The sequence below is a fragment of the Pogona vitticeps genome, chromosome 1, assembly GCF_051106095.1.
Source record: "Pogona vitticeps strain Pit_001003342236 chromosome 1, PviZW2.1, whole genome shotgun sequence".
NCBI lineage: Eukaryota > Metazoa > Chordata > Lepidosauria > Squamata > Agamidae > Pogona > Pogona vitticeps.
Window position 1 is genome coordinate 170,413,600 of NC_135783.1, and position 27,456 is coordinate 170,441,055.

At 44.3% G+C, this 27,456-nt stretch overlaps 1 protein-coding gene across 2 annotated transcripts in view; it reads left to right on the forward strand.

The window, feature by feature from the left end:
* Positions 1-907: 907 nt before the first annotated feature.
* The window catches only part of COL6A3 (collagen type VI alpha 3 chain), a 125,967-nt gene continuing 99,418 nt past the window's right edge, over positions 908-27,456 (forward strand). Inside the window, exons 1-2 of one of the 2 annotated variants that reach the window (XM_020802374.3) lie at positions 908-1,443; positions 26,711-26,861. In XM_020802374.3, coding sequence (XP_020658033.3) covers positions 26,774-26,861 — 88 coding nt within the window. In that variant the 5' untranslated portion in view covers positions 908-1,443; positions 26,711-26,773. The remainder of the gene's footprint in view (positions 1,444-26,710; positions 26,862-27,456) is intronic. The other variant, XM_072977174.2, reaches the window with a different exon arrangement.

Genomic DNA, 27,456 nt, shown 5'->3' on the forward strand with positions numbered 1-27,456 from the left:
AGTCATTTTTGACTCTTAGGTCAAATTCTCCAGTAACATTTGGTTCTGCTTTGTGTCCTACTTTTGCTTTCTAGTCACCTATGATTACCAACATGTCTTTTGATGTATGATTAATTTCTTCCTGTACACATACATAATAAGTTTCAGTTACTTCTTCAGCACCTGTAGTTGAAGCATCTAGGCTTTCCAAGAAGTATGATTTATACTATTGGGTCAGTCTTTGCATTATAGCTTCAAACTACTTGTACTATACAGTATCTTGATTCAGATTTAGAGCCACTCTGTTGCTTTTGAGTTCGTAATTTCCATTTTGTACTTATCTGACTAAAAATGTTTCAGACCAGGCCATTTTAGTTTCCTCAAACTAAATACTGCAGCATTTAAATGTTCTGTCTCTTGCTTTACCATTTTCAGTTCATAATTCTTACCTTCCACATTCCAAATGTATGTGTTGTGCAGCTCTGGACTTTTCTTTCATCTCTGTGCATGTCAGCCACTAGATGTCATTTTGGCTTACATCCAGTTGTGTCATTAATGACTTTACTATTCACATTGTCTTTTGCTTTTCCAAGTAGCAGATCCAGTGTCTTCCAACTTGGGAGTCTCATCTTCCATCAAGATCTCTTGTTTCATTTTGCATTGTTTCATCATAAGGTTTTCAAGAAGTGAAATATTCAGCTGTGGTTTACCATTGCCTGCCTTTAAAAAAAACCTGTGATATTTGGTAAATTCATATTGAAATAAACAGACATTTCAGAACTAACAAAATTCCATGACTAATAGAATTCCTACCTTTTCTATTTACAATTAAGTATAAAAATCTGGTTCAAGCTAACAGAAAATGTTTGGTTTGGGGGGGTAGATTAAAGAACAGAAAACTAGTTGCATTTCCTGTTTACTACTCTTCAGTAAATTTTGAAAAAACAAACAAAACCCTACTGGCTGATATTCTGACTAGATTCTGTCAGGGCATCACAGAGCAATGTGTGAAACAGAAAAGCTCCAGATAGTTTTTTCCCAAAAGGTAACCACGGAGGAGGGAATTTATTTTGAAGAGCTCATGTAAAACTGTGGGATGGCGGCAGTGCTGGAACCGTGACATCATCCTTCATATTGGGGCCAGAAGAAACAATCATTTGCAGTTTGAGAAAGTCTGCTTTTCATTTACAGTCAGCGAGGCGGCCTTGATTGTAACGGGGGAGACAATCCAGTTTTCAGCTTTATCTTCCACCACAAGGCAGCTTAGCTGTCCCTTACTAGACACTCTGAAACTGGATTTTTTTTAAAAAGTTAGCATTCCCAATTCCAGCTTCCTCTAGTTTGCTGTGAAGAAAAGCATCAAGGGAAGAACAGAGAAGTTGAATAAAATGAAGATATGAATTCAGAATGCAAATAATAACAGACATAAGATCCTGGAATTCCTAACTTAAGATTTACTCAGGGGTAAGTGATTTTATTTAACTTCTCAGTGAAAAAAGATGCTCTAATCTGACCAATCTAGTGTTTTGAAAATTTGGTTTTGAAATGTGTATATGTCTTGGTGGAGTGAGTTTAAAGAGTGGGGGGCAACTGGGAGGAAATTAGCTGTCCCTCCCTGTGGCATATCGGAGTGGACTTAGACCCCATTCATCACGGAGACCGAAGACGGCATAGCAGCTCCTGTGTCGGGAGGGCAGAATGGGCTGGAAGGGATAGGTTTCTCTCTCCTGAGGGAGAGAAGTTCAGTGGAGGCTTAGATTTTTAAGTAAGAAGTGGAAAAACAGGATGAGGGGCAGAAGCTCCCTGCTCATAAGGAGAGTATCACTGCACACTGCCTTTATCTCCCAAATAAGCTGTTTTCTCTGCTCCTTGTTGTGAATTCAGTTGGTAATGTTCCTTTTCTCACTGACAGATGTCTGACTTTGGGGCCAGTTATTTTCACAGGCTCTGAGGTAGCTGGGATCAGAACTGCTTTGATCTGTTTACCTTCATTTAATCAAAAAGCCATAAGCAAACACTCACTTTTCTTGAGTTTGTTACTTGCTGTGCCTCTGAGTTTCAGGTCCCTAATAAATTACATTATTATACTTGTATTAGGGGGAGGTGTGAGTGGGGAAGATAACAATAGGGTGAAGCAGTGAGGGATTTTGATATTTACATATTCAAAATATACCCAACAGATCAAGTGGTATTTTATTTACACTGCTGTGTGATGAGGTTTCCATGTTCTAGCTTGAGTTCTAAAATGTCATATCTGAGAAGTGCCAAAGAAAAGAACATTAAGGTCAAAGAACATCCCCCTGGGAGAGTCTCTGCCAGATTTAGCCTACTAAGCAAGAATGGGGCAGGTGATCCTTGGAAAGGGCCTCAACCCCCCCGGGTATTCTTCTGTAGCATTTGTGTGGAGGGGTCCTTGGAGTCGCATTATTGCATCACACTGAACACTAGAGGTATGGAGAGAAAATTGAGCCGCAGTACTCTCTCACCTGTGTGAATTAAGAAGAATTGTGAAAAGTAAAAGTAAACAAGCATGTACCTAAGTACTGTTTTGAGTTCTATGATGTGTCCTGGGAACTCAGGGGTCTTGTAGAGGACTAAGGAACAGGCTGGGAGAGGAGCGGACAGTTGCTCCCTTTTCTCCTTAGACCCTGTTGATCGCTCTGTATGTAATGCCAATGAATTTTTTTAAAAAATGAATTTATCTTGTGTGGTCAGATATTTCCATAGGTGGCTCATGACCAGAGCAAAGAGGCATCCCGCCTCCGAATTTGGGACTTGGACCCTAAACTGCCCCGGGTGCTCCTTATTTTCACCATGGCGTATGTAGGGCAACCAACGTCCTCAGCACAGGACAGGGACACGCCCTTTGGCTGCTGAGAAAAAGCTCCTTATTCCAGGGCATTTATGTTGCAGTGCATACAGAATAGGGCCCCACCCTTTTCACTGCAAAATGAGCTCTAGGGAACAGGCTGTTTTGCAAGGATTAAGCAAGGATCTGGCAATTGAGCTCTTAATGCATCTGCAGGACCAGGACATTTGACCTGACTGATAACCTGCAGGAGTCCTTGTTTCTCTTGAAGTTCAATTGCTACTGCAATTTGCAATTAGCCTAATTGATATATCTGGGGCTGTTTGTGGTGGTGCTGAGATGAATTTGCATTCAAGGCAATGGCTTTGTGTCCATTTGTTTTTAATTATCTCCATTAGGGCTGTAATACTATACACAGTTTCATGAGAGCAAATTTCTTTGACACAAAAGGACTAACTGTAGTTGCAAGTAAATATTGCATGAGAATCCACTGTAAACCTGTGGGTTTATGACGAAAGATTTACCCAAATTTTGCCAAATCTTGTTAAGAATTTCACAATGCAGGATGTGAACATTTAACGGGCTACAGATACCGACATCTGAAAATTCAAAATCAATCAATACATTCAAATAGGTTTGAATTTTCAAAATCAGCTCAAATTTTGTTCTGGTGGCTAAGCTCACAGGAGTTACATTTGGAATTGGGATTCTTTGATATTGTGAAGACAACATATCACTTTACTTTACACCTTGAACTAGATGGCCTCAGGCAAGCTTCTCTCTCTCTGTCCCTTCCTCAGCTTCATACTCTTATCTAGCTGCAACAGGGGGCAATAACACTGAAAGTGTTCCTTGATTGTCATAAGGATTATGGATACACTGAATGAGGAGCTCTTTGAGTATTGCAAATACCGGTAACATATAAATACTAAATGCTGCTGTAAAAGAAATAAAAGTACTCTGGAGAATCTTGCTTCATTTCTAGTCTTTCCTCAGAGCCATTCCTCTGTTGCATCATAAATGAGCACAACATACAGTGTGTAGAGTGGAGGCTTTCAGTGCTCTGTAGCAGAGTGCTTGATCAGTGGTCCTGGGTAGAAGAACTGGAGATGCCAGTTCCAGATTGCAAATTATAGCATCCTCTCCACTTCTCCACCTGGTATTAAATGAAATTGTATTTGCATGTTTGCTGACACTCAGTTGTTTGAACTGAACATAGTAAAAAGCACCTTTGAAATGTAAATGCAGCCACCAATCATCGGTGCTTTTCTTATGCCACTGGACGCCATCTTCATTTGCATAACTGTGGCAGGTTTTATGGATGCCTACATATGGAATATTAGTAGCGCAGAATCAAATCTTTTATACTTTTACTGGATCAATTGTGCGTTGCAGCCCTAGAAAGAAGGAGTAGACAAAAAGATCTGAGTTGCATGTGTGAATCCTACAGGGTAATGTCGGAACAGGCTGACAAGATGCCCATTTCATATGTTCCAGCAATATGAAAGCTAAGCCCAGGGTTCTCTTTGGGAGAGTTCTGCTCTGACTAATCTCTGCCAAGGCCATGCCAGACTCCTTGTCATTTTCTCTAGTAGCACTGCCTTCCCCACCAATTCCCTGTGTCAGAAAGATATTCTTGGCCCCAAACTGTTTCCTGCTTATACCTCTAGGCCAATAGTGCTCCTCCTGACCAAAACTGGAATGGCTTGCATCCAATTCATTCCAGTGGTTTCTATGGGATTTTGATTGGGAGACAAACTCTGCCAGTCCATCTGTGGCTCTTTCCCCCATGATGATTCAAAGGCTCCTTGCTAACCGCTGGAAGCCTGAGGGAGGCTGGACAGGCTTCCTCACACTTCTCTAACGGTTGGCAGTGGTTCCCATCAAGACACCCTCATTCTAGGTAGGCAAAGTCTGCTTTTTGTGCCTCCCTCCCTCTTTCTTCCTGTCTCCACCCTCCACATCCTCATAATCTGCTTGGCAGAAGGAAACTACCCACAGGATTTACAACTGAGCCTCCTGCAGAAGCAGAGATTCCTTACTACTACCTCTGCTTTCCCACATTTCTCTAGTGATTTATCTCACCTTTGTTTGTGTTGCAATTTCTAAATGATCCTTTACCTTGTTGCCTGGAAAGTTCTAAAAATTCCCATTCCTTAAACTGACTTTGTTTCACACAGGAACTGGTTTGGTTTTTTAGTGGCTTTCACTAAATTCTGGGGGACAAAATAAATGAGTTTGTCATACACAGAATTCAGTGATTGCATAGATACTGCAAAAAGTGTTACAAAGTGCACAGTCATACAATATAGTTAACATATTAATTACAAAGTACAGAGGACTGAATACAAACAAGTCAAAGAAGCCTTCCACTGAAATACATCTGTTACTTGTTTTCTCCCTTGTGAATCAGAAGCCCAGCCAACCATGGAGTTCCATCATTTTTTCCAAATCCTCATGTTCTGTATCACACTTAAGATGATGAGTGAAATGGGTGGAGAGAAGGTGGTTGGAAAAAAAAAGTTGCTGCATACAAAAGTCTTGTTGACTTTTGAAGGATTTTCCTGTTCAATTTCAACAAGTATTCTTTTTCCTCTTGCTAGCTTAGACTGAGGTATCAGAAGCAGAAAACAGTATAGCATAGTTATACATTTTTGAATAAAAACATCTCTTTCATAGGAGTATCACTATTATTTCTAATGACCTTAATGACTCTTCTCTGGTTGACATCTAATTTTCTTAACAGTGTAATGAAAGCATTGAGAAATAAGTTTTCAAAGGTGTCTGAGGAAGTGGATTTGCTCCAGGAAGGCTCACATTGAAATTTAAATCTTTGCATTTGCTTTTTTTGTGTATGTTCTGGTTTTGACTGGTGAGAGAAATATGTTGTAAAGCAGTAATACTGAAGCTGGAAGTAGTGGGACATCACTCTCAGCTGATGTTGAGTTCTCCTAAACTAAAGTTAAAGGGAATATGTTTTCCTTGCAATTAATCCATATTTTCTTCCACACCATTTCCTCAGACATAGAGTGTTAGCAATTAGATTAGTAAATTAAGCCAAAGTTTCGCTCCTCATGACAAAAGAAAGCACCTTGGTATGCAGATAAACAGGCTTGTTTTACCACTTGAAGGAATGTAATTTCTAAATGGGGGCCAATTGTGTTTATCTTTGTTGTCTAGTCGTTAAGTCGTGTCCAACTCTTTGTGACCCCATGGACCAGAGCACTCTAGGCCCTCCTGTCTTCCACTGCCTCCCGGAGTTTGGTCAAATTCATGTTGGTAGCTTCGATGACACTGTCCAATCATCTTGTCCGCTGTCATCCCCTTCTCCTCTGGCCCTCACACTTTCCCAACATCAGGGTGTTTATCTAGTTTGATCCTAAGATAGCTTTAACCATGACTGACTCTAGTTCTTTTCTTTGTAGACCATTTTACTATCCCCAGTTGGCTCCAGTAACTGTTTTGGATCATTTGCAAAGCTTGTCAGGGGTACACACGTATGACACATCCTGTTTAGCAACATAAAGTATACTTGATATGTGAGGAGCAATCTGAATGTTATAAGGTTCAATCCCCCCTATTCCCCCCCCCCTTTGTCTGTGGCATACAGCTGTCCAGATGGACATAGTGCTCAGGACCAAGCACTATATTTTGTACCAGAAATTACCACTCAGTCTCACTCGCTGTGCTACTCCTAGCCATTTTTGCAGACCTACAATGCACTGGATTGACCTCATGATAAAACATTCTGATCTATGGATGCAGCAGCAACCGACTCAAGTTGTTCTTCTTATGTGCTGTCAAGTATCATCAAGTTACAGTGACACTATGAATGAGTGATCTCCAGCATGTCTCATCTTCAACAGCCATGCTTCAGTCTTGTAAATTCAAGGCTGTGGCTTCCTGTGTTGAGTCAACCCATCTCATATTTAGTCTTTATCTTTTCCTGCTACCTTCGGTTTTCTCAAAGAGTATAATCTCTTCTGCTGGGTTTTGTCTTCTCATGAATTGCCCAAAATAATAACGTTGGCATTGTCATTTTTGTTTCTAGAAGCAACTGAGGCTTGATTTGAACCCATGTGTTTGTTTTTGGCAGTTTATGATATATATGAAGCCTCCAACATCACATTTCAAATGAATCAAATTTTTTACCTGTCACCTGTCTTCATTGTGCAGCTTTTACATTCCTGCTTGCTAACTGAGAATACAACAGAGTGGATGATTGTGGTCTTGATGTCCAGTGACACATCTTATCACACATGGCTCACTTCTAAGTTCTTAATAGCTGTCCTTCTGAGTCTAATCTTCTGATTTCTTGGCTGCAGTTTCAAATTGATTGATCCAAAATACAGAAAACATTGAATAATTTTAATTTCTTCATTGTCAACATCAATGTTGTGTAGCCATTATTTTTGTCTTAATGTTCAGCTGCCATCCTGCTTGTGTACTTTCTTCTTTCATGTTCATCAGGGGTAGTTCCAAGTCATTGCTGTTCTGTGCCAGTAATATGATTTGATCCACATGTGTTTCTAATGTTTCTACCACCAGTTTTCACTTCTCCTTCATCCAAATTTAATCCTGATTTCTATATGACACGGTCTACATACAAACTGGACAGATAGGGAGTAAAGAGGATCATGAACTGATTTGTGCTGGTTTGGCCGACAGCTGCATAGCTCATCGGTGGTTTGGTGCCCCATCCCCTCTGATGGGTGCCCACTAGGAGGCAGTGCCCAGAGGAGCCAGGGCAGGGAAGACAGGACCCTGCCTCTGAGTGGGCCCCCACTGGAGGGGTGGGGTGCTGTGCTGCCGGTCAGCTTTATGGCTGTCAGCCTAACCAGTACGGACCACCACGCCTTTCTCTCATAGGGAGATAGAATCTCATTCTGCAAAAAATCTCATTTTGTCAACCATCTCCCACAATGCTGTTAAACATCAGGCTGCTGGGGGAAGTCATCTGGAGAGTTGAAGTGCTTCGTCATCAGTATGCTGATGACAGGCAGCTCTCTCTCTCTCCTTCTCATTTTCAGTTGGGGAAGCTGTGCAGAACCTGGAGTATTGCCTGGCTTTGGTTATGGATTGGATGACAGCTAACAGGCTGTCGGGTTGAATCCTGGCGAGATGGATATCTTGTTGTTCGGATGGGACCATGTCCAGTTAGGGGGCCTTTTGCCTGGTCTGGATGGGGTTGCCCTTCCCCTGAAGGACCAGGGTGTGCTCCTGGACACCTGACTCTCTCCATGGAGAAACAGATCTTGGCTGTGGCCAGGTCTGCCTTTTATCAATTCAGGCAGATAGGGCACCTGTGGGCCTACTTACACAAGAAATCACTGATAACAATAGTTTTTGCATTGTTAATCTCAAAGATGGACTCTCTCCATAGGATTACCCTTGAAGGTGGTACAGAAGCTATAACTGCTCCAAAATGCAGTGGCCTGGCTGATCCTGGGGATTTCAAGATACGATCATATATCTCCATGGTCCTGGCTCATGTGCCCTGGTTGGCAGTATGTTTCTGTGCCAAATTCAAGGTGTTAGTGCAGACAGACAAAGCCCTTACTGGTTTGGGACCTCATTACACCTTGGAGTACTTGTGATCTACCACTCACACCTCCCACACCTCTCAAGCTTCAATGCTGTGAGGGAATTCTGGAAGTCTATGGCCAGGGACCAAGCCTTCTCTGTGGGAGTTGACTCCCTCCCTATGCACCAGGCCCCTTCCTTCCCATATGCTAAAGGCAAAAGAAAAAAAAAGCCATTGCTCTTTAGAATCCCTTCCCTTTACAGTTGCTCCTTCTTATGTGGTATTTTAATTCAGTTTGGTTTTCGTTGTCACTGTTACAGGCTTTTCGTGTGGTTGTTTTTGTGGGGTTTTTTTATATAATTTAGGGCTGGATGGCGGTGCGGGTTCTTATGTTTATGTGCTATGTTTTGTTTTTGAACTGCCCAGAGTAGTGGCTTGCCATTAAATGGGTAGTATGAACATTTAATAAATAAACAAACAAACGAATGAATGAATGAATGAATGAATGAATGAATAAAATACATTGTCTGATGCCTTTGCTTATGACCATCCATGAGCCACAAAATTAAAGGTTTTGTTGTAATCAGTAAGCATAGATTGATTTTATTTTGAAATTCTTTGATATGCTCTGGTAGCAAACATATATTTGCAATATGAGCTCTAGTATTTCTCCTTTTTCTGAATCCAGCTCTAACATCAGATATTTCTTGTTCATGTATAGTAAAATATTTGTTGAAAAACCTTGAGCATCACTTTGTTTGCATGGGAAATCTTTATATCTTTATCATTTTAGCACATTTTATTCTCATTAGGTAATATGTCCTCTTGTTGATCTTTCAGTATCCTGAACCTAGGTTTAAATTTCTTTTAGGTTTCTTTGCTTTTGTTTCTCTTCATCTAGGTTTTTCTGTTGACTACTGAATTAGCCTTTTGGTAATCATACTAAAATAGCATAATTACACATTGAGTTCAGAGATGAATGAACACATTTGATACTGGCTTATTCATAATCATTTCCTTTGATCTGTTGGAATCATAAACATGAAACCTGAAACAAAAGAGACTATTCTTTCATTGTGAAAAAGGGGAATTGAACTAAATAAGGGGGAAGGCAGAGGATTACATATATTTAATCATCATTCTGCTTTTGAAATGAGGAGACAACTGTGGGTGAGAGGAGCTCAAACCGCTCATTTTCTTCCCCACAACACTACAGTTTTCAGAACTTGTTATGGGATGGAGACCCCTTTGTGACAAACCCAGACCTACTGGGATCTATCACACAGTTACTAAGCTGCCACCAACCATTCCCTATAATAAGTCACACAGACCAGGGATGGATTTTTAAACAACAAAAGAATAAGGTTTATTTTAAATACAAACAGGGTAAATAAAACAATCAGGTGAATAAAATAAAGTAACGTGGCTTATTCTCACACACACAAGCATACAGTTTGGTTCACCTAGAACCTTTAACTTAAAGCACAGACCCTGAACCCATCAGTTCTGGCTAACCCACAGACACCTGAACTTATCAGGTTGGTACTCTGACACACAGTAGTACCCTGTCAGACACCCAGACTCCCACAACAGCTTCTTCTTCCCCAGCTGCTGCTTCGTCCCAACCCAGTGTCTCACAGTCTGTCTCAGCATCTCCTCTTCACCACACAGGCATCACATATTTATACAGTACAGCCCCTCCTCCTGATGTCCCGCCTTCCACTCCCCATAGGATGGAACTTTCCCTCCAAACCCATGACAGACAGGTAACATCAGTGCTGTTATGTAACACCTCCCCTCTTTAAAAGTTGTTTTGTAGGGGGAAAGCTAAAAGTGCTTTTCACCAAAAAAACAACCTGCATAAAATACACAACAACATTTATACATACCATATAATACTTACATATACTTACACTCCAAGTTAACCATAGCAAATATGCATTTAAACATTTTACCATATACAGTACATCAATTTACCTTTATTAATACCAACCAAATTCAAAACCAGGTACATTTTAACTTTTTGTTTTCATTATATACATATAGTCCATGTTCTTTCGCCGTCTTCAGTCTTCAGGTCTTCTTGATAAGGCGTCAGCAACACAGTTCACTGACCCTCTGACCACCTTCACTTCAAAGTCATAGTCCTGTAAGTTCAAAGCCCACCTCATAAGTTTGCTATTGTGGGTTTTCATTGTCTTTAACCATTGCAATGGTGAATGGTCAGTACACAGAATAAAATGTCTTCCCCAGATGTAAGGCTTGGCCTTCTGGATCGCGTAGACTATGGCCAAACACTCCTTCTCCACGGTTGCCAAATGTCTCTCACCTTTTTGAAGTTTCCTACTCAGGTAGGACACTGGATGCTGGTCACCATTCTCATCCTCTTGGCACAGAACTGCTCCTACCCCGCTGTTAGACGCATCGGTGTAGATGATAAACTCCCGGTCGAAGTCTGGAGCACGCAGGACAGGATAGTTGATTAACGCCTCCTTCAACCTCTGGAACGCCGCCTCACAGTCGCTGGTCCACGGGATGCTGTCATCAGTCTTCTTCCTCGTCAGATCGGTCAGCGGAGCCGCAATCTCGCCAAACCTCGGGATGAACTTTCTGTAGTAGCCCACCAACCCAAGAAATGATTTGACTTTTTTCTTGGTGTTGGGTCTGGGCCAATCACGAACAGCTTCTATTTTGGCCTCCAGGGGTTTTGTCACTCCTCCCCCTACCTTGTGACCCAAGTATTTTCTTTCTGGGATACCCAGCTGCAGTTTGCTCTCTCTGCAGAGCCTAGGCCAAAGCACTTCCTCCCCTGGGTTAAAGCGCCTCTCCCTGCCTTCCTGGTCATCCCAAGCTTTCTTTCTGACCTTTTGAGCTGGCAGGGTCTCTGCTGCTAGCTCTAGGTTTCTCCTTAGGTCATTCATCAAGGTGTCTATGTAAGTCACAACGTCTTGTGGGTCATCCTGGGTGATCTGCTCCCAATTTTGTTTGATCAAATCAAGGGGCCCTTTCACCCTTCTCCCAAATAGAAGTTCAAATGGACTAAACCCGGTACTGGCTTGTGGCACTGATCGATAAGCAAACAAAAGGGATTGCAGCTTCTGGTCCCAATTGTTTGGATTCTCTGCCAAGAAAGCCCTAATCATGCGCATTAGAGTCCCATTGAACTTCTCAGTTACCCCATCACTTTCAGGATGATAGGCAGTGGCTTCCCTGAGCTTAATTCCACAGATTTGCCATAAGCGTTTCATGAGCTTTGACGTGAACGATGTGCCCAAATCTGTGATTATCTCTGAGGCAAATCCCATCCTGGACATGTACCCCACCAAAGCATCTGCCACTGTGTTAGTTTCAATATTAGTCAAGGGTATGGCTTCAGGATACCTTGTGGCATGGTCCACAATTGTTAGGATGAACCTGTTCCCCCTCTTTGTGGCCTTGGGCAAAGGTCCCACAATATCCACCCCTATGCATTTGAACGGAGTGTCAATCACAGGCAAAGGGCACAACTTTGCTTTGGTCCTGTCGCGGTTATTCCCCTGCCTTTGACACACATCACATTGTTTACAGAACTCCCTGATCTGCTTCCCTATGTCAGGCCAGTAGAAATTCTGTGTGATTCTCTGCTGTGTTTTGTTCACTCCTAAGTGTGCAGCAAACATGTCAGAGTGACCCCTTTGTAAGATCATGGGGCGATACTTTTCAGGTACCACTAGCTGACTCCTGATCCCATCTCCCCCTTTTGAGATATTCCTCAGGGTCTCTCTATACAGAATCCCCTTTTTCTCCAGAAATCTCACTGGGGTTTCAGGTGCTAGCTGGGCGTCAGTCACCTGTTCAAAACACTTTTGGAGAGTGGCGTCTGCCTTCTGCTCCTGTCCAAATCTGCTGTCTGTGGTTAAGGTTTCCACCACAGCTTCTGAACTTCCCCCACCTGCTTCCGTCTCTGGCTCATCATTACCCCCCTGAACTGTCCCTGTGGTGGCTTGTGAACGTGTAATCACTAGCACCCGTTTCACATGTTCAGCCAGGTCATTTCCCACGAGCACGGCTGCTGGCAGAGTCGATGAAATCGCTATCCGCCAATCTCCCCTCCAGCCTTGAAAGTTGACAGGTACCTCTGCTACTGGCAGAGCGATTACCTGCCCCTCAATCCCTGCTACCTTTATGCTCTCATTTGGGATTATAAACCCCCTAGGGATGATATCTGGATGGCATAGGGTTACTTGGGAACAAGTGTCCCGCAGCCCCCTATACTGACGGTCAAGTATTCCTACGTCCACCCCTGCTGTCTCAAACAACTGAGAATCTGTTTTTATCAGCAAGCAGCGCTTTACCTCCAGAAGAGGACCATTTTCCTCAGCCTGATCAGCAGAGGCAGCTGTCCCAGACTGAGTAGCCATGGCAACAGGCTCCCTCTGTGACACTGAGCCTTGCTCTTTCTGGACACAGAACACAGCTTTTGGCTTGGTCCCACTAGAATTCTGAGGCACCATTCCTTTTAGCTGCTTTAATTTCTCACACTCTGAGATTAGATGACCCTTTCCCTGACAGAAATAGCATTTTCTGGTATATTTTGATTCTCTCTCATCTTGTTTTGGTTTTCCCTCCAAAATCTGAGGTCTTGGTTTCATGTCTGAGGGCTTCCCTTCACCATGGGCCCCTCCCCCTTGCTGGCTTTTCCCTGGTCCCTGAGAGTACTTGCTGTAGGTTTCTTTGGGTTTACCTACAGATTTCCCCTCACCCAAGGGCTTTCTTATTTGGGAGATAAAATCTGCGATCTCTGCGGCTGCTGCCACAGATTTCGGTTTCCTTTCCCTCACCTGGAATTTCAATTCCCCCTGCAGGACTGAATAGAACTGTTCCAGGGCTATCAAGTCTTTAAGCTGCTCATAGGTCTCTATTCCCTCCTGCGATAGCCATTTCTCAAGCAGCCTCACCAATTGGGCCCCCACTTGGGTAAAAGTCTGTTCTGGCTTCTTGGTAAGGGACCTGAATCTTTGTCTCAGCTGCTCTGCATTTATCCCATGTCTTGCAAACACCAGTTTTTTAAACTCTGCAAAATCTTTCAACAATTCCTCAGGCATCTCGGCATAAACCTCAGCCAGGCTACCACTGATTAAAGACCGCATGATGGTCATCTTCTCAGTTTCCCTCACTGAGAAGTCCACAAACGCTCTTTCCACTAAGGAAAAGAACACCTCAGGACAATCTCCCTTGTGGTACACAGGGAATTTCTTCAGGTCAGCCTTAGACAGTTGGCCTCCCTCAGAATCCCTATTATTATTATTGTTCTGGTTCATCATTTCCAGTTTTCTTAACTCATACGCCATCCTTTCTTTTTCCAGAGCAATTTTCTCTCTCTCCATTCTTTCTTCCCTCTCCATTCTCTCTCTCTCTCGCTCTAATTCAAATGCCATTTTCTCTCTCTCTAATCTTTCCTCCATTTCCCTCACCCTCAGTTCATGCTGTTGGGCTAGGATCAATTTTCTAAGTTCTGGGTTCTGCTCTCCTGTGCTGTCACCTTGCACTGAGCCAAATTCATCCTCAGAACCTTGGTCAATCTGGGGGTCTTTCACTTCACTCATATCTGCTACTTGGCTTCGAGTCAAGGGCATACCCCCCCTCAGAACAGGCTGCTTTAAAAAGTCAAGCCTCAAAATAAAACGACCACTTTTTTTCCTTCTTGCCTCAGAACCCAGCTCTCCCTAGAGACTGCTGCTGTTCTTCAGCACTACTTGCAACAGTATCGAGTCAGAGCCTACCCCCCTCTGCTGGGCCTCTCAGCTGGCAAGCTAGCTCGCTGTTGCTACGCAGTTTTGCCTCAGCGTTTTCCCGCCAAAACTAGGCTGCCTCAGAGCACCTTAATCTAAGTCTCCCCAGTTGGCACGTTCTTCTACTAGCGCACCTCCCCGTGAGGTACACCTAGAAGATTACCTACGCGCCTCAAACTGTCCCTGACTAGACCCCCCTTGCTCTGGGCACACCTGCCAAGGCTTTGCTGGACCGCTGGACAACTGGACCAGTCGTATCCCACACGCTGGACACCAATCAATGTGACAAACCCAGACCTACTGGGATCTATCACACAGTTACTAAGCTGCCACCAACCATTCCCTATAATAAGTCACACAGACCAGGGATGGATTTTTAAACAACAAAAGAATAAGGTTTATTTTAAATACAAACAGGGTAAATAAAACAATCAGGTGAATAAAATAAAGTAACGTGGCTTATTCTCACACACACAAGCATACAGTTTGGTTCACCTAGAACCTTTAACTTAAAGCACAGACCCTGAACCCATCAGTTCTGGCTAACCCACAGACACCTGAACTTATCAGGTTGGTACTCTGACACACAGTAGTACCCTGTCAGACACCCAGACTCCCACAACAGCTTCTTCTTCCCCAGCTGCTGCTTCGTCCCAACCCAGTGTCTCACAGTCTGTCTCAGCATCTCCTCTTCACCACACAGGCATCACATATTTATACAGTACAGCCCCTCCTCCTGATGTCCCGCCTTCCACTCCCCATAGGATGGAACTTTCCCTCCAAACCCATGACAGACAGGTAACATCAGTGCTGTTATGTAACACCCTTTTGTCACCTTTTTTGATGACCTATGCCAGAAACCGGACAGGGAGAATGTGTCCCTTTTGATTCTGCTGGACCTTTCAGTGGAAATCTCATTGGCTATGGTATCCATCGCTTTTCTTAAACTGCCCAAAGTAGTTTTTATCACTAATTGGTACAGTATATGAGTTCAACCAACCAACCAACCAACCAACCAACCAACCATACTTATAACAGTGTGAGAACAGGGCTGGGCTGGGGGAATGCTTGCACAATTGGGTTGGAATATATAATTGTACAACCCACCATGGATGTATGTGTATATGGGAAACATGGGAATTTGTTAAATGCATAGTGGAGCATTCTTACTAGAGATGGGCATGAAGTCCAAAACAAATCATGGCTCTTTGGTCATGTCCTGGAGGTTGTTCTTCCTGATGTTTCGCTGGGACTGCCCAAAGGGAAGTTGGCTGTAGTTTGTGGAGATGGAGGTGGCAGTGGAGCAAGTGGCAGCACTAGCAGCAGCGGGGAGGGGGTCGGAGGTGCCAGTGCATGTGGTGCAGGCAGCAGCTGAGGAAAGCAACAGAGGGCAGTGGGAAAGGCGTGGGGCAGAGGAAAGGGGATAGGGGGAGTAGGAAGAGGTGAAGGCTGTGGGGGGCAGTGAACCAGGAAGTTCATAAATCACTCCAAAATTTACCGCTTCAGTTTAGACTAATCTGAACTGATCCAAAGCAACGAACTGCCAATTTTTCAAGAATTTCCTGATTCAATGTATTCTCAAAGGCTTTCACAGCCAGGATCTGATGGCTGTTGTGGGTTTTTCAGGCTCTTTGGCTGTGTTCTGGAGGTTGTTCTTCCTGACGTTTCGCCAGTCTCTGTGGCCGGCATCTTCAGAGGACTGGAGTAGGAACTCTGTCCATACTCTGTTGCTATTTGTTGGATAGTTGAGTATTTATAGTTGTGGGAACAACTTTTGTCATTTTCAGGAGATAGGGTGATCAGCATGTTTTTGTTGTGGATGTATTGTTGTGATAAGTGGGAAAGATTATCTGTCGCTGTGGTTGATGGGTGTCTTTAGCTGCTCTTTTTTGTGCAATGGCCCCTGGTCCTTGTGGCTGGGTAGAGTTTGTTGACCTTCTCCAGGCTGTATTTTCCAGTGCTGGAAGCCAGGCCTTGTTCATTTTCAGACTTTCCTCTTTTTTGTTGAAGCTGTGCTGATGTTAATGGATTTCAATGGTTTCCCTCCCCATAACTTGCAGTTGTGGACAGGTATATAATGGAACCACAAAAAGCAGCATTCACCCAGAATCAAAGAGCATGAGAGACACTGCAGACTAAAACAAGCAGAAAAGTCAGCAGTAGCTGAACATGCCCTAAAACAAGCTGGATATGAAATTCTATTTCAAAATACTGAAGTATTGGACAACACCAGCAATCATTATGTTAGACTGCACAGGGAAGAGAGTGTGTGTTTTTTCAAAGGAAGTGACGTAGAGCTAGAATGGACTGCAGATGTCAAATAAAGGTAACAGGAGACGACAGAAGAAGCAGGGGTGTTTCCGTTACACAGTGCCATACCATATCTCACTAAAGTCATCACTATCAAGTCACCCTAGGGGACACACACACACACACACACACACACACACACACACACACACACACACACACACACACACACACACACACACACACACACACACACACACACCCCACTTCTGGTTTACAGCAACATCACACGTTCTGGAAAGTGACATCGAACTATTAATTGCCAACACTCCTGAAAAATGTACTCCTTGCCACTGAACCAGAAAAGTACAAATGGTAAGGAAAAGGGCTAGGCTGGTTCGTAAATATATTATTGTGTCACACAATTGCAACAAAATAGATTAAACTTGATTGTGGCAGCAGTGGTCCAGTATGGGATAAATTTCTGTGTACCTGCCGCCCCTATCTAGCCCAGCATCCTCTTTTCTGGAGTGGCCAACTGGATGATTCTGGAAAACTGTCAAAGCAGGACAAGAAGTCACAAGCCAAGATGAACTGCCATTTTGGCGGTTCGTCCCCTGCTCTAGTCTGAACAGAAGCTTTGTTTGAGAAGACTGAAGACTTGGAGTAAGGAACCAAAGCTCTACCCCTCCTGCCTGGAGTGTAGACAGTGTTCAACTTACTTGAAATTGAAACACTCCAAAGTCTCCCAGAGCGTGGATACCTAGTTCTTATTTTTATTTGAGCACAAAACCTTGCACGTTTATTTTAAAATTGCTTTTGCAGAGCCGTCTCCAAGGAAGTTTTAAAAGAGTTTCTTCTTCTTGATATTGTCACGTACTTTACCCTCTCTCACCATCCACAACCTCTTCTTTTGTATGCTGAGTCGTGTACTAGTATCTCCCTTCCCCTGGCATCTTTGTCTGGTTTATTTTTAGCAGATGTCATAATCCTCTGTGAAATTTCCAGCAAAATTATGTTAAATATAAAGTAAATGAAGTATGAGTGCAATTATGCTAAACACACATCTGTTAAATAACAACAGTGAATGTTAAGAAGTGAGACTGGACCGCATGGGAGCATTTTATTCAAGAAAGAGAGGAACCAAACTAGAAAGAAAGGGAATGTGAAAATAGTGTTGCCCTGGGCCTGCGTCCTCTTAAGAAAGCTGCTTCTCCATGACCTAAGCTCCAGCTGGACCTTTCCTGCCGCAGTTTGCCAGGAGCCCAGCTGACATGCTATGCAAGAGGGAAGAGAGAAAGCAGGCGTATGCTGACTCTTGCATAGCAGTTGCTCTCCTTGTGACCCTTTTGCTTTGAAGCAGGTCTTGCCATATGGACTGTAGTCAGAATTGTAGCCTTTGCTCCCTGTGAAATGCTACATCCATCACTTTGCACATCTGACTTTACTGGCACTGCAGCTGTGCATGTGTTTGTGTAATATATTTCTCAGCTACATTCTTGGATCGTAATGGAAGAACCTCCCCCCCCCTCCACTGTTTCTACAAACTTGGTCCTTTCACAAGAATGTCAGAATGTATGTTACAGCTTCTCCTTCAAAGGGCAAGGCTGCTTGCATTGCCATATATGTATAATTAAAGAGCCTGCCGATGAGATGTGTTTATTTGGGTTGGAAATACATTCAAACATCAGCGGGGGTGGGGGTGGCTACAATTAAAGACTGTCTATAGGCAGTGCAGAATTGTCCCCAAATACAATGGAAGAAGAAAGGCTTCTCACTTCAATTCCTTGTCCACTCACCCTGCCCCCTATTGGATGCATTTACCTCTGTTTTCCCATGGCCCACCCAGCCCAAAATAACGAGACAGACACAGTACACGGGGGAACTAAGGCCACAACTTTATTAACTATTTAACTCGAACTTCTCCTTCCACAAGGAGGCCTACCATAGTGCAAAGAGGTCTGTAACTGTAGTCAACCTTCACCTTCAGGTCCAGACCTCACCCTCGGGAGTTCCTATTCCGAAAGCGTGCTGTTCTCTCACCCAGAATGCCTTCGGTCCTCCAATTGCCAGAGTGCCCCCAAGGCGGTCATCCACCCGAGCCTCTTAACCGTATGTGCCCATTGCCCCTTGGGGCCCCCTGCTTACCCTCCCCTCAGCTCAACCTCTACTAATGCCATTTTGAGAGGAGGGGTGCCTTGCATCCCCTGGGTGCCCCCTTTGAACACTGCACCTGTTCCTTTGCATTACCCACCACAGCATAGGGGCTACAAAGTATGCCCCTTGCCTCCCCCACCAAGCTGGAAGTCTCTGCCCTAAGCCCCCCTTGCAAATCCCTTAGGAAAATGTCTAACCCCATATCCAATAGGCACACACCATCAGCCCTGTATAACCAAGGCTGGCTAACTTTGATGTCAGAATGTGTTATAATTGACCCTTGGCCATCCCGAACATCTCTGCCAAGCTTTCCGTTGACTCCTTTCCAGGCTCAATCAATACACCTAGGGTCACACCCAGTGCTCCAGACCAATCGTGGAATGATGGCTGACCAAACAATATGCATTGTAGGACAGCTTGTCACAAAGGCCCTTAGGTTAGCAATGACCTGCAGTATCAAAGACCTACCTAACCTCCAAGCCAAGCTGTTATCTCCTGAATGCACCACCAAGATGTCAGGGGTCACATCTGGAGTACCTGGGGTTCAACAAACTCATCCCAGAGCATGCTTCTCTGTCCCCTCCATTCCAATACAAACCATGCTCCGAGGCCCAAACCAGTGGTGGTGGCAGCTTCGGCCAGCCTTCCAATTGCTCCTGGAGGACCGCTCTCTTTCCGCTTATCTAGCCACTCGGCAGCCATGCAGGGAGACTCGTTCTCCCTCCCCCTGCTTGGAGTTGGCTAGATGAGCGGAAAGACAGCAGCGCTCCGGAAGGGATTGGAAGGATGACTGAGGCTGCCGCCGCCACTGGACATGTGAGTGGATGGTCCAGCCCCAGAGGCCGGACCCTCATTAAGTCCATCTTTAGTCGCGACCCATCCTTATGCCACAAAAATCCTCCGTCCTCATCTCCCCTGAGTTGCAGATATTCCTGGGTGGCTTTCACTGGGTAGATCTCTTGGATGGAACACCTACCAAATGCTATGACCTGCCCCTTCCCCCACTGATCCGTCTTGGACTTTCGTAAGTGAATGGCAATCTGCTCATCTGACACCACTACACCCTTCCTCTGCAAAGAGAATAGGGTTGTATCGGGCTTTGCTAACTCACTTAACCATGATAGCCCCCCCCCAAAAAAAACCGTTATCAGCGCTGCTGCCCTGAAGAGGTAGGCCTCAAAGTGATCTGAACAAGCCATGTCCCATACCTTTCCTAGTATACCCAATATGGCTGGTGATACGGGTGTTCAGGTGTCCTTCATACTGCTCCACTCTTTGCCCCATCCTTCAATCATCTTCCAAATATGGAAGTTGACTGTGTGATGTGCTACACCCTTGGACTTTGGTGTAAAAGGCCAATGCAGACATTCCTCCCTGGATTAACCTATGTGCCAATCCTTTCCTGTGCAAATAAACCGCAAACTGCTTCAGATGCTCAGCTCAGGCAGGCCATACATGCCCCAGACCTTCTTCCTCGCAAAAGGCGATGTATTCCTTACATGCTGCAGTATAACTGTGGTGAGTACTGGGAGCAACTGCCAAACCCATGACCCTTTGAGCCTCAACCATCCAATTCTCTATACCTCGTCTGGTAGGACATCTGGCAGAGCCTGTGCCCCTGGTGCCAACACCCTGAACTAGTCCATCTGTTGGTGGGACAGGGTGTAAGTCAAAACATTGCCAACCCCCGGGACATGCCGAGCTTGGGAAACTATGCTGAACTGCAGGAAGGGCAGCATGAATGCCGTAATCAAACCCATAACCCTTTGAGACCTAGACATCAGGGGGTTAATTACATGCACAACCACCTGGTTGTCGCACCAAAAGATGTCAACCGAGTTGGCCCACTCTTTTGTCCATAACCATACTATGGCCCCTACTATGGGAAATAACTTGAGGAAGGTAAGATCCTTTGTGACTTCCTTCTCATGCCAATCAGGCAGCCATTAACCTGCACACCATCTTCCCCAGAAATAGATATCATAACACAGTGATCCCACTGCATTGGTCTGGATCTGAAACTCTGACCCTAATTGTAGTTCTTCCCTCAAAAAGGAGGGAAGAACTACAATTCCATTGAAACCATTCCATTGAAACCCTCAAGGAATTCTAACCAGACTCTCAGATCCTCCTTCCTCCTGAAGGACAGTTTCCTTCAGTGATGTGGTTTAGTACGGCCCTTTGTGGCATCACACAGCCATTGTAAGAAGGCTCTGCCTGGGGTGATAACTTTACAGGCAAAATTAAGGTGACCAATCACCTCCTGCAACTCCTTTAAAATAATCTTAGCCTGTGCAAGCATTCTTTGAAGCCTTAATTTTAGATCCCCCAACTTTTCTAATGACAATCGACAGGATTGCTGAATGGTATCCAGCACAATCCCCAAAAAGGTTAAAACCTGGCTAGGCCCCTCCATTTTTTCCTCCACCACTGGTACCCCCAGCTCACCTGCTAGTTCTCATGAGGCGCCTACATTGTGAAGTACTGAGTACTGCACAAAACAAATAATCATCCAAATAGTAGACTACATGCACGCATCCTACCCAGCTTTCAAGTGCCTATTCTAAAAAGGAGGGAAATTGCTCAAAGGCTAACCAGGATACAGAGCAACCCATAGGTAGGCATCTATCCACAAAGTAATTGCCTTCAAAGGCAAAGCCGAGAAGATCACAATCATCAGGATGGACCAGTAGAAGACAGAAGGTAGACTTAATGTCACCGCCAGCTCTGCCCCAGGCCCACAGCTGTGCACCCATATGTACTGCTGAATCAAACAATGTGTCTCGCACACTGCACAGCTCTTGGGGGATCCTGTCATTAATTGAATCCCCCACTGGGAAAGACAGATGGTGAATCAGTCTAAATTCACCAATGTCTTTTTTTGGCACCGCTCCCAGTGGCAAGACCTGGAGATGAGTCACTGGAGGAGCCAAAAAAGGGCCCACCACGGCCTTCTAACACTTCCTTACAGATTTTTGCCCACAGTCTTCCCACCCCTTCCACTGCCGCCGCCATTGCTGCTTCTGGGTGCAGTGCGAGCCACACGGTTAAAAGCAAAACTGCTCAAGGCTCACACAGCACCTTCTCCCTCAGACACAGTCAGATGAAAGAGAGTGATGCAGGCTGAGGCGGCCTTCTCAAAGGCTCTTGGGCCCAGCCTGCCCACCTGAGATGACACAGGTGCCTCTCTTGTCTGTTCGTGCAGGCACAGGAACCCCACCCTAGCAGCTATTGCAGCTCACGGAGAGGCCCTTAACCTCTGAATAACATTCGCACAATACAATCTTAGGCTCAATATGGAAAACTTGAAGGACGCAGGAAAAGAGGAAGACTAAATATGAAATGGATTGACTCCATCAAGTCAGACATAGCCTTGAGTTTCCAGGAGCTGAGTAGGACTGCTGAGGGCAGGATATTTTGGAACTCTCTCATTTATAGGATCTCCCTAAGTCAACACAAATTGGTAGCACATATCAATAATAACAACAACAACAACAGCCCATTAATAGATAGTTAAAAATATATATAGAAAATAATTTTGTTAGGAAATTACAAGAAGATAGGGATAGAATGGATAATTATTGAGAAGGAAATAAAGGGAATTATAAATAAATTGAAAGTAGGGAAAACACCCAGAATGGATGGATTAAGCCCAGAGTATTACAAAGTATTTACAAACCTCCTTAAACCTTTGTTAAAATACTATATAACAAAATTTTAAAAGGGGATGAAATTCTTCAGTCATAGAAAGAATCATTAATAGTTTCAATTCTGAAACATGGCAAAAATCCAATTTATATGGAATCCCATAGACCAATATTATTTATAAACCAAGATGAAAAAAATATTTACTGCTATTTTATCAAATAGATTAAAGAGTTTTATTGGAAGTTGTATCTATAAAGATCAGAATGGTTTTGTACAAGGAAGACAAATTGCAGATTTAGTAAGTTGAGCAAAGAGCAGACGTGTTGGTTTCACACAGACTGAGGCTTGTATTTATGATATTTGTGACCCATTTAATCATGGCCCACTTAGCAGCTTTTATCAGCCACTCTGAGTAAGTCAAGTGAGGAGGTGGTAGGCCTGCACTTCCTCAACACCCTGGAGGCCTCCTCCACTGATAGAGGGTCAAACAGAGAGAGATAGAGTGTGGCGATGGTCACCTCACAGTCGATGAATCTTCTTGTGGAGTCAAGGTCAGCACGAATGGCCTCAATTTTTGATCTTAAAAAGGCTGGAAACTGATCATTGGTAAACTCCATGTGAGGCCATGACCGACCGGCACTGATGAGGTTGTGAACCACCCAGAACAATTCTGCTTGCCAGTTAGCAGTCTCCCAGATACATCTGGTGTTAAATGCCGTTTTCACCATTTTAAAGGTGTTGGCATATTTTCTGATTGTGATCTTAATGGCAGCCTTATTTTGCGCTGTCTGGTCCCTTCTCCACCTGCTCTCTAGCCCTCTCCTTGCTGTCTTCATAGCTCACAGCCCCTCGGTATACCAGGGGGCTGAACAAGCTCTTGAGCAGAGAGGGCTTCCAGGGGCGATCATGTCAGCCACCCAGGTCGCCTCCAAATACCATCGATCGGCCTGGACTTCGACAGGATTGTCGACCAGACCAGCTGGAGACCCTCCCAAGGCTTCGTGGAACTGTTCTGAGTCAAGAAGCCTGGAAGGACAAACCGTTAACCCTGTGGAGAGGGGTTGCCATAGACAGGTCAAACCTCAGTAGGAAGCGATCTGTCCACGATAGTGGGTGGATGATTGCATTCTGCACCTTCGGATCACTTTCTGCCCGTGTGGTTGGGAGCACCAGGTCCAGACTGTGGCCCACTGAATGCATGGGACAGGTGACGTGTTGGGATAAGTCTGTGGCTCTCATGGAATCCGTGAACTCCAGGACTGCACCAGACAGCACGGTTTCAGGACGGATGTTGATGTTCCCGGCTATCGATAGCCTGGGCGACTTCAGCATCGCAGCCGAAATGAACTCGGCCAGCCCTGGCAGGGACCGTGCTGGACTGTGGGGAGAGTGGCACACCGGCACTATCCCAAATCTCTCCCTAAGCCCCACTGTCAGGGGCCAACCCTCCAGGCCTGGGCTCAAAAGCTCGGTGGTCCTCCTGATACTTATGGAATTCCTGAACTCTTGCAGCCCCACCCACACCCTGCCCCTTTGATTTGCCCTGGTGCTGAATGGAATAAACATGGTGGGGGAGGCAAATATCGGACAGAAAGAGCAAGTTCTCCCAGGTTGGACACCCATGTCTCCGTAATACAGGCCAGGTCTGCTTCCTCTTCCTCAATGAGGTTGTAAAACAGATGGAACTTGTTATTAGCAGACCTGACAGTAATCAGCAGAATGATCAAATAGGTACTCTGGCTGAGCTGGTACCCAGCTTCTTGTTGGGGGTGGGTGGGAAGGTCAGAACATTCAACAGGTATGAATCATCTCATGCACGTTGTTATATAATGATAGGCCAACCCGACCACAGCACACTTTCCTCAAATAGAAATGAGATTCTGAATGAACTATAATTCAGTAGTCTCATGCTTTGTTCAAAGCCGGTTGCATTAAGGACAATAGCATAGTGCTTTGATAAGTGGAAATACGGTTGCAGTGGTTTCTGAATATTGATATTTATAATATCAGACCTGCCTCTGTTTTTTTTTAACAGAGGGACTGGATGGTTCATTCAGTGTAGGGAATCACTGACAGATGTTAGCACATTGGAAAGTGAGATAGTGAATGAACTGAATGAATCTTGTTGTTACTGATTCTATTGTAATGCAGCCCGTGGAGAAATGAGGACAGGGGTAGCATCTGGATTTGTTGCAGGGTCTAATTTCAGTGCTTCAGTGCTTCTGTTTTTAGTGTTCTATGTTAGTGTTGTGTTGTGTTAGTGCTCTGAGAGCAAGGACTGGTTTATCATTCAGGACCCGTGTGAGGAAAATCCCGTTTTCTGAGGTGGGCTGGAAATAATTGTGTATGTATTGGAGTGGTTTAAGTGAGAGCTATAATTGACATCCATTCTAAAGGAAATCAACTCTGAGTGCTCACTGGAAGGACAGATCCTGAAGCTGAGGCTCCAATACTTTGGCCATCTCATGAGAAGAGAAGACTCCCTGGAAAAGACTCTGATGTTAGGAAAGTGTGAGGGCAAGAGGAGAAGGGGACGACCGAGGATGAGATGGTTGGACAGTATCATCGAAGCAACCAACATGAATTTGACCCCGCTCCAGGAGGCAGTGGAAGACAGGAGGGCCTGGCGTGCTCTGGTCCATGGGGTCACGAAGAGTCAGACATGACTACATGACTAAACAACAACATAATCGACAAGTGTTCTGACATCGTTCTGTAGTACATTATTTCTATCACCAAACTGATCTTCTTGGTATGTTTTCTAACTTTGTCAGTGATTACTGTGATCCAAGAAATGACTGATAAAAATCCTTGCATGTCTGTCTCCAGTGGGTTAGAATAGGTGGCAGTTTGGCTACAGAGTTTGGCTGTAGTTAACTAACTTTTATGGAGTCTTCTGCATGGAAGCAAGAAGCCTGTAGATAAGAGAGTGCAGTGAATGGGACCTTTGTACTCACCCTCATAGTAGGTTGTCATCCAACTGCTGGATGCCCAAGCCAATTTCTGAGCCGAACTTGAGATTAATCTCTGACCCAGCTAGTCCTGGAGAAGGGACAGCAAAAACCTCTCCTCAGTGATCTCAGGTGGGGTGGGGGAAACATTTGCTGCGACTTTTCTAAGAACAATGCAGTTAATCTGCTTGACTGAAACTGTGACCAGTGATGCCATCAAGTAAGAGAAAAAATGTGTCATGGAGGGCTGGCACTCTAGGATCGAAATGGAAAACAGACTTGTCTAGGCTTGAGTTCGCCAGTCAGGGGCCAGGGACAACTTCTAGGTCTATGCCAACTTACTTTGTCTTCTGGTCAGGAGCTTTTTCTTTTTTTAAAAAAAAATTGATCAACAATGTGTATGTGCGCAGTGCCTAATTATTCATTTTTGCCTAGATAGCTATTCTAATGATATTGAGGCTTTAATATGCTGCAGCTTCCTCCCATGCCTTGATTCCACAAGCCTGCCTTCAACGTTGAAGACTTCTCCAGCAGTGTGTTTATGCGTGTGCATCTTTTAAACTGTGCACTCAGAATGCTGATGCATGCAAGGGGCCTAATTGTTTTCAGACCTTGGCTGAATTCCCCTTTCTAACATAGCTTGGATGAATCTGTGGATAAAATTTTGGCTTCAGCTTTTGATGTTTACCTATAGTGTTTCTAGGGATGAATTCACTTTGCACATGTTTAGAGGCAGTGTTTCTTCATTAAGTAAACGACATCTATCATAGCACATGCTTATCTTCACCTCTGTATTTTGCATATAGATATACTCTACTTTGGATTGCTTATGAGGAAGAAGAGACTAGTTTATTTTGCACGTCTGATTGCTGAGCAATGCACCTCTGATGGCAAGCTATTGCAGAAAGGGAAATGATTAGACATGGGCACTTTGTGTTCATATCTCAGGAATATGAATACGACCCATGGCACCACAGGTGCCCTGGGGGCCCAATTCCCTTCTCCAGAACTGACTGGACCACTCACCAAGCGCCATGCAGCCATCGGCAGCGGACCAATCCTGGCAGGAGCCGGGAGCTCATTGGCTTAGCAGAGAGACTCCCTGTCCCTTTTCCATGCTCAAGTGGTTGGCTGCACGGGGAAGTGGGGAAGGACTGGCTGGGCTCCTGCTGGGATTTGCACACCACGGCAAGCTCCCAGCATTGTGCAGAGCCTGGTGAGTGGCCCAGCCAGCTCTGGGGGAGGGAACCGGGCCCCCGTAGTACCCTGAGATATTAATACGAAGTGCCTGTCTCTAGAACTGATCTGAATCATAGGAAACACACAATTCTCTCAATGTCTAGATTGACCTTCATATACACAAGACTCATAGGAAATGAAACATAGAAGAGCTGAGAGTAAAAAGCAGAGGGAGACAACTCCTCCCAACTTCTGACATCAAGATGTGACATGAACACCAGCAATTTATTTTACAATAGATATGCTTTATCGTATTTTTATTATGTATGCATGGAAGCAGTAATTTAATAGTACATTCAATGCCAGTATTGAATAAATGGTTTATCCAATAGATCCCAGTACAAACAGGAATTTTTCTGACAATATCTCTGTTTCCTTTCAGATAAAAACAAAAACAAAAAAACCTGGTGCTTTGAGAAAGGAACCAGCCCACCAACCAAAGAAAATGAGGAAACACCGGCATTTGCCCTTTGTAGCAATCATTTGTCTAATACTCTCAGGCTATCACGTGACTCAGGCCCAGCAGCAAGAAAGTAAGTTTCTTCCACATTTAAATAATTACCTATTTTCAGAATTGAAAACTTGTCCTGAATATGTCCCCAGAAATTCTGAAGAAGGAGCGGGAGTGAAATTGAGTCGTAGTAAATGTTTGCTCAACACTATTCTCTGGTTTTAGTTCTACTAGACTGATATTGAGAATAGGTGCTTTCCTTTTATAAGGAAGTGAAGTAGCATTACCAAATATTGGGAAGCTATTGCATAGATTATGATGGCTGGCAGTCTTTATATCTGTGTGAAATACTTTTACTGATTGCTGATGTTCAGTGTCAAAATCACCATCTGATAACACTGAGGATTGGTAAAAGCCTGTTTCGCATGAGAAGTCAGCTTTTATAATGTTTACATTTCTTCCAGCTTCTCTCTTTGTCTTTACCAGCCCCTGCATTCGCCCAAAGCCTCTTCAATCAGTCCTGACCCTTTGTTTTCCCTTTACATACCTACCAAATGGTGATAGAAGCAGCAGTGATAGTGTATTAGGGGAGGATGAAGGTTTTACTCTTTTCTGTCAATGGAGTTTTCTGAGTAGTATGGCACCAAGGGACAGATCCTGAGGAACAGTAAGAGAAA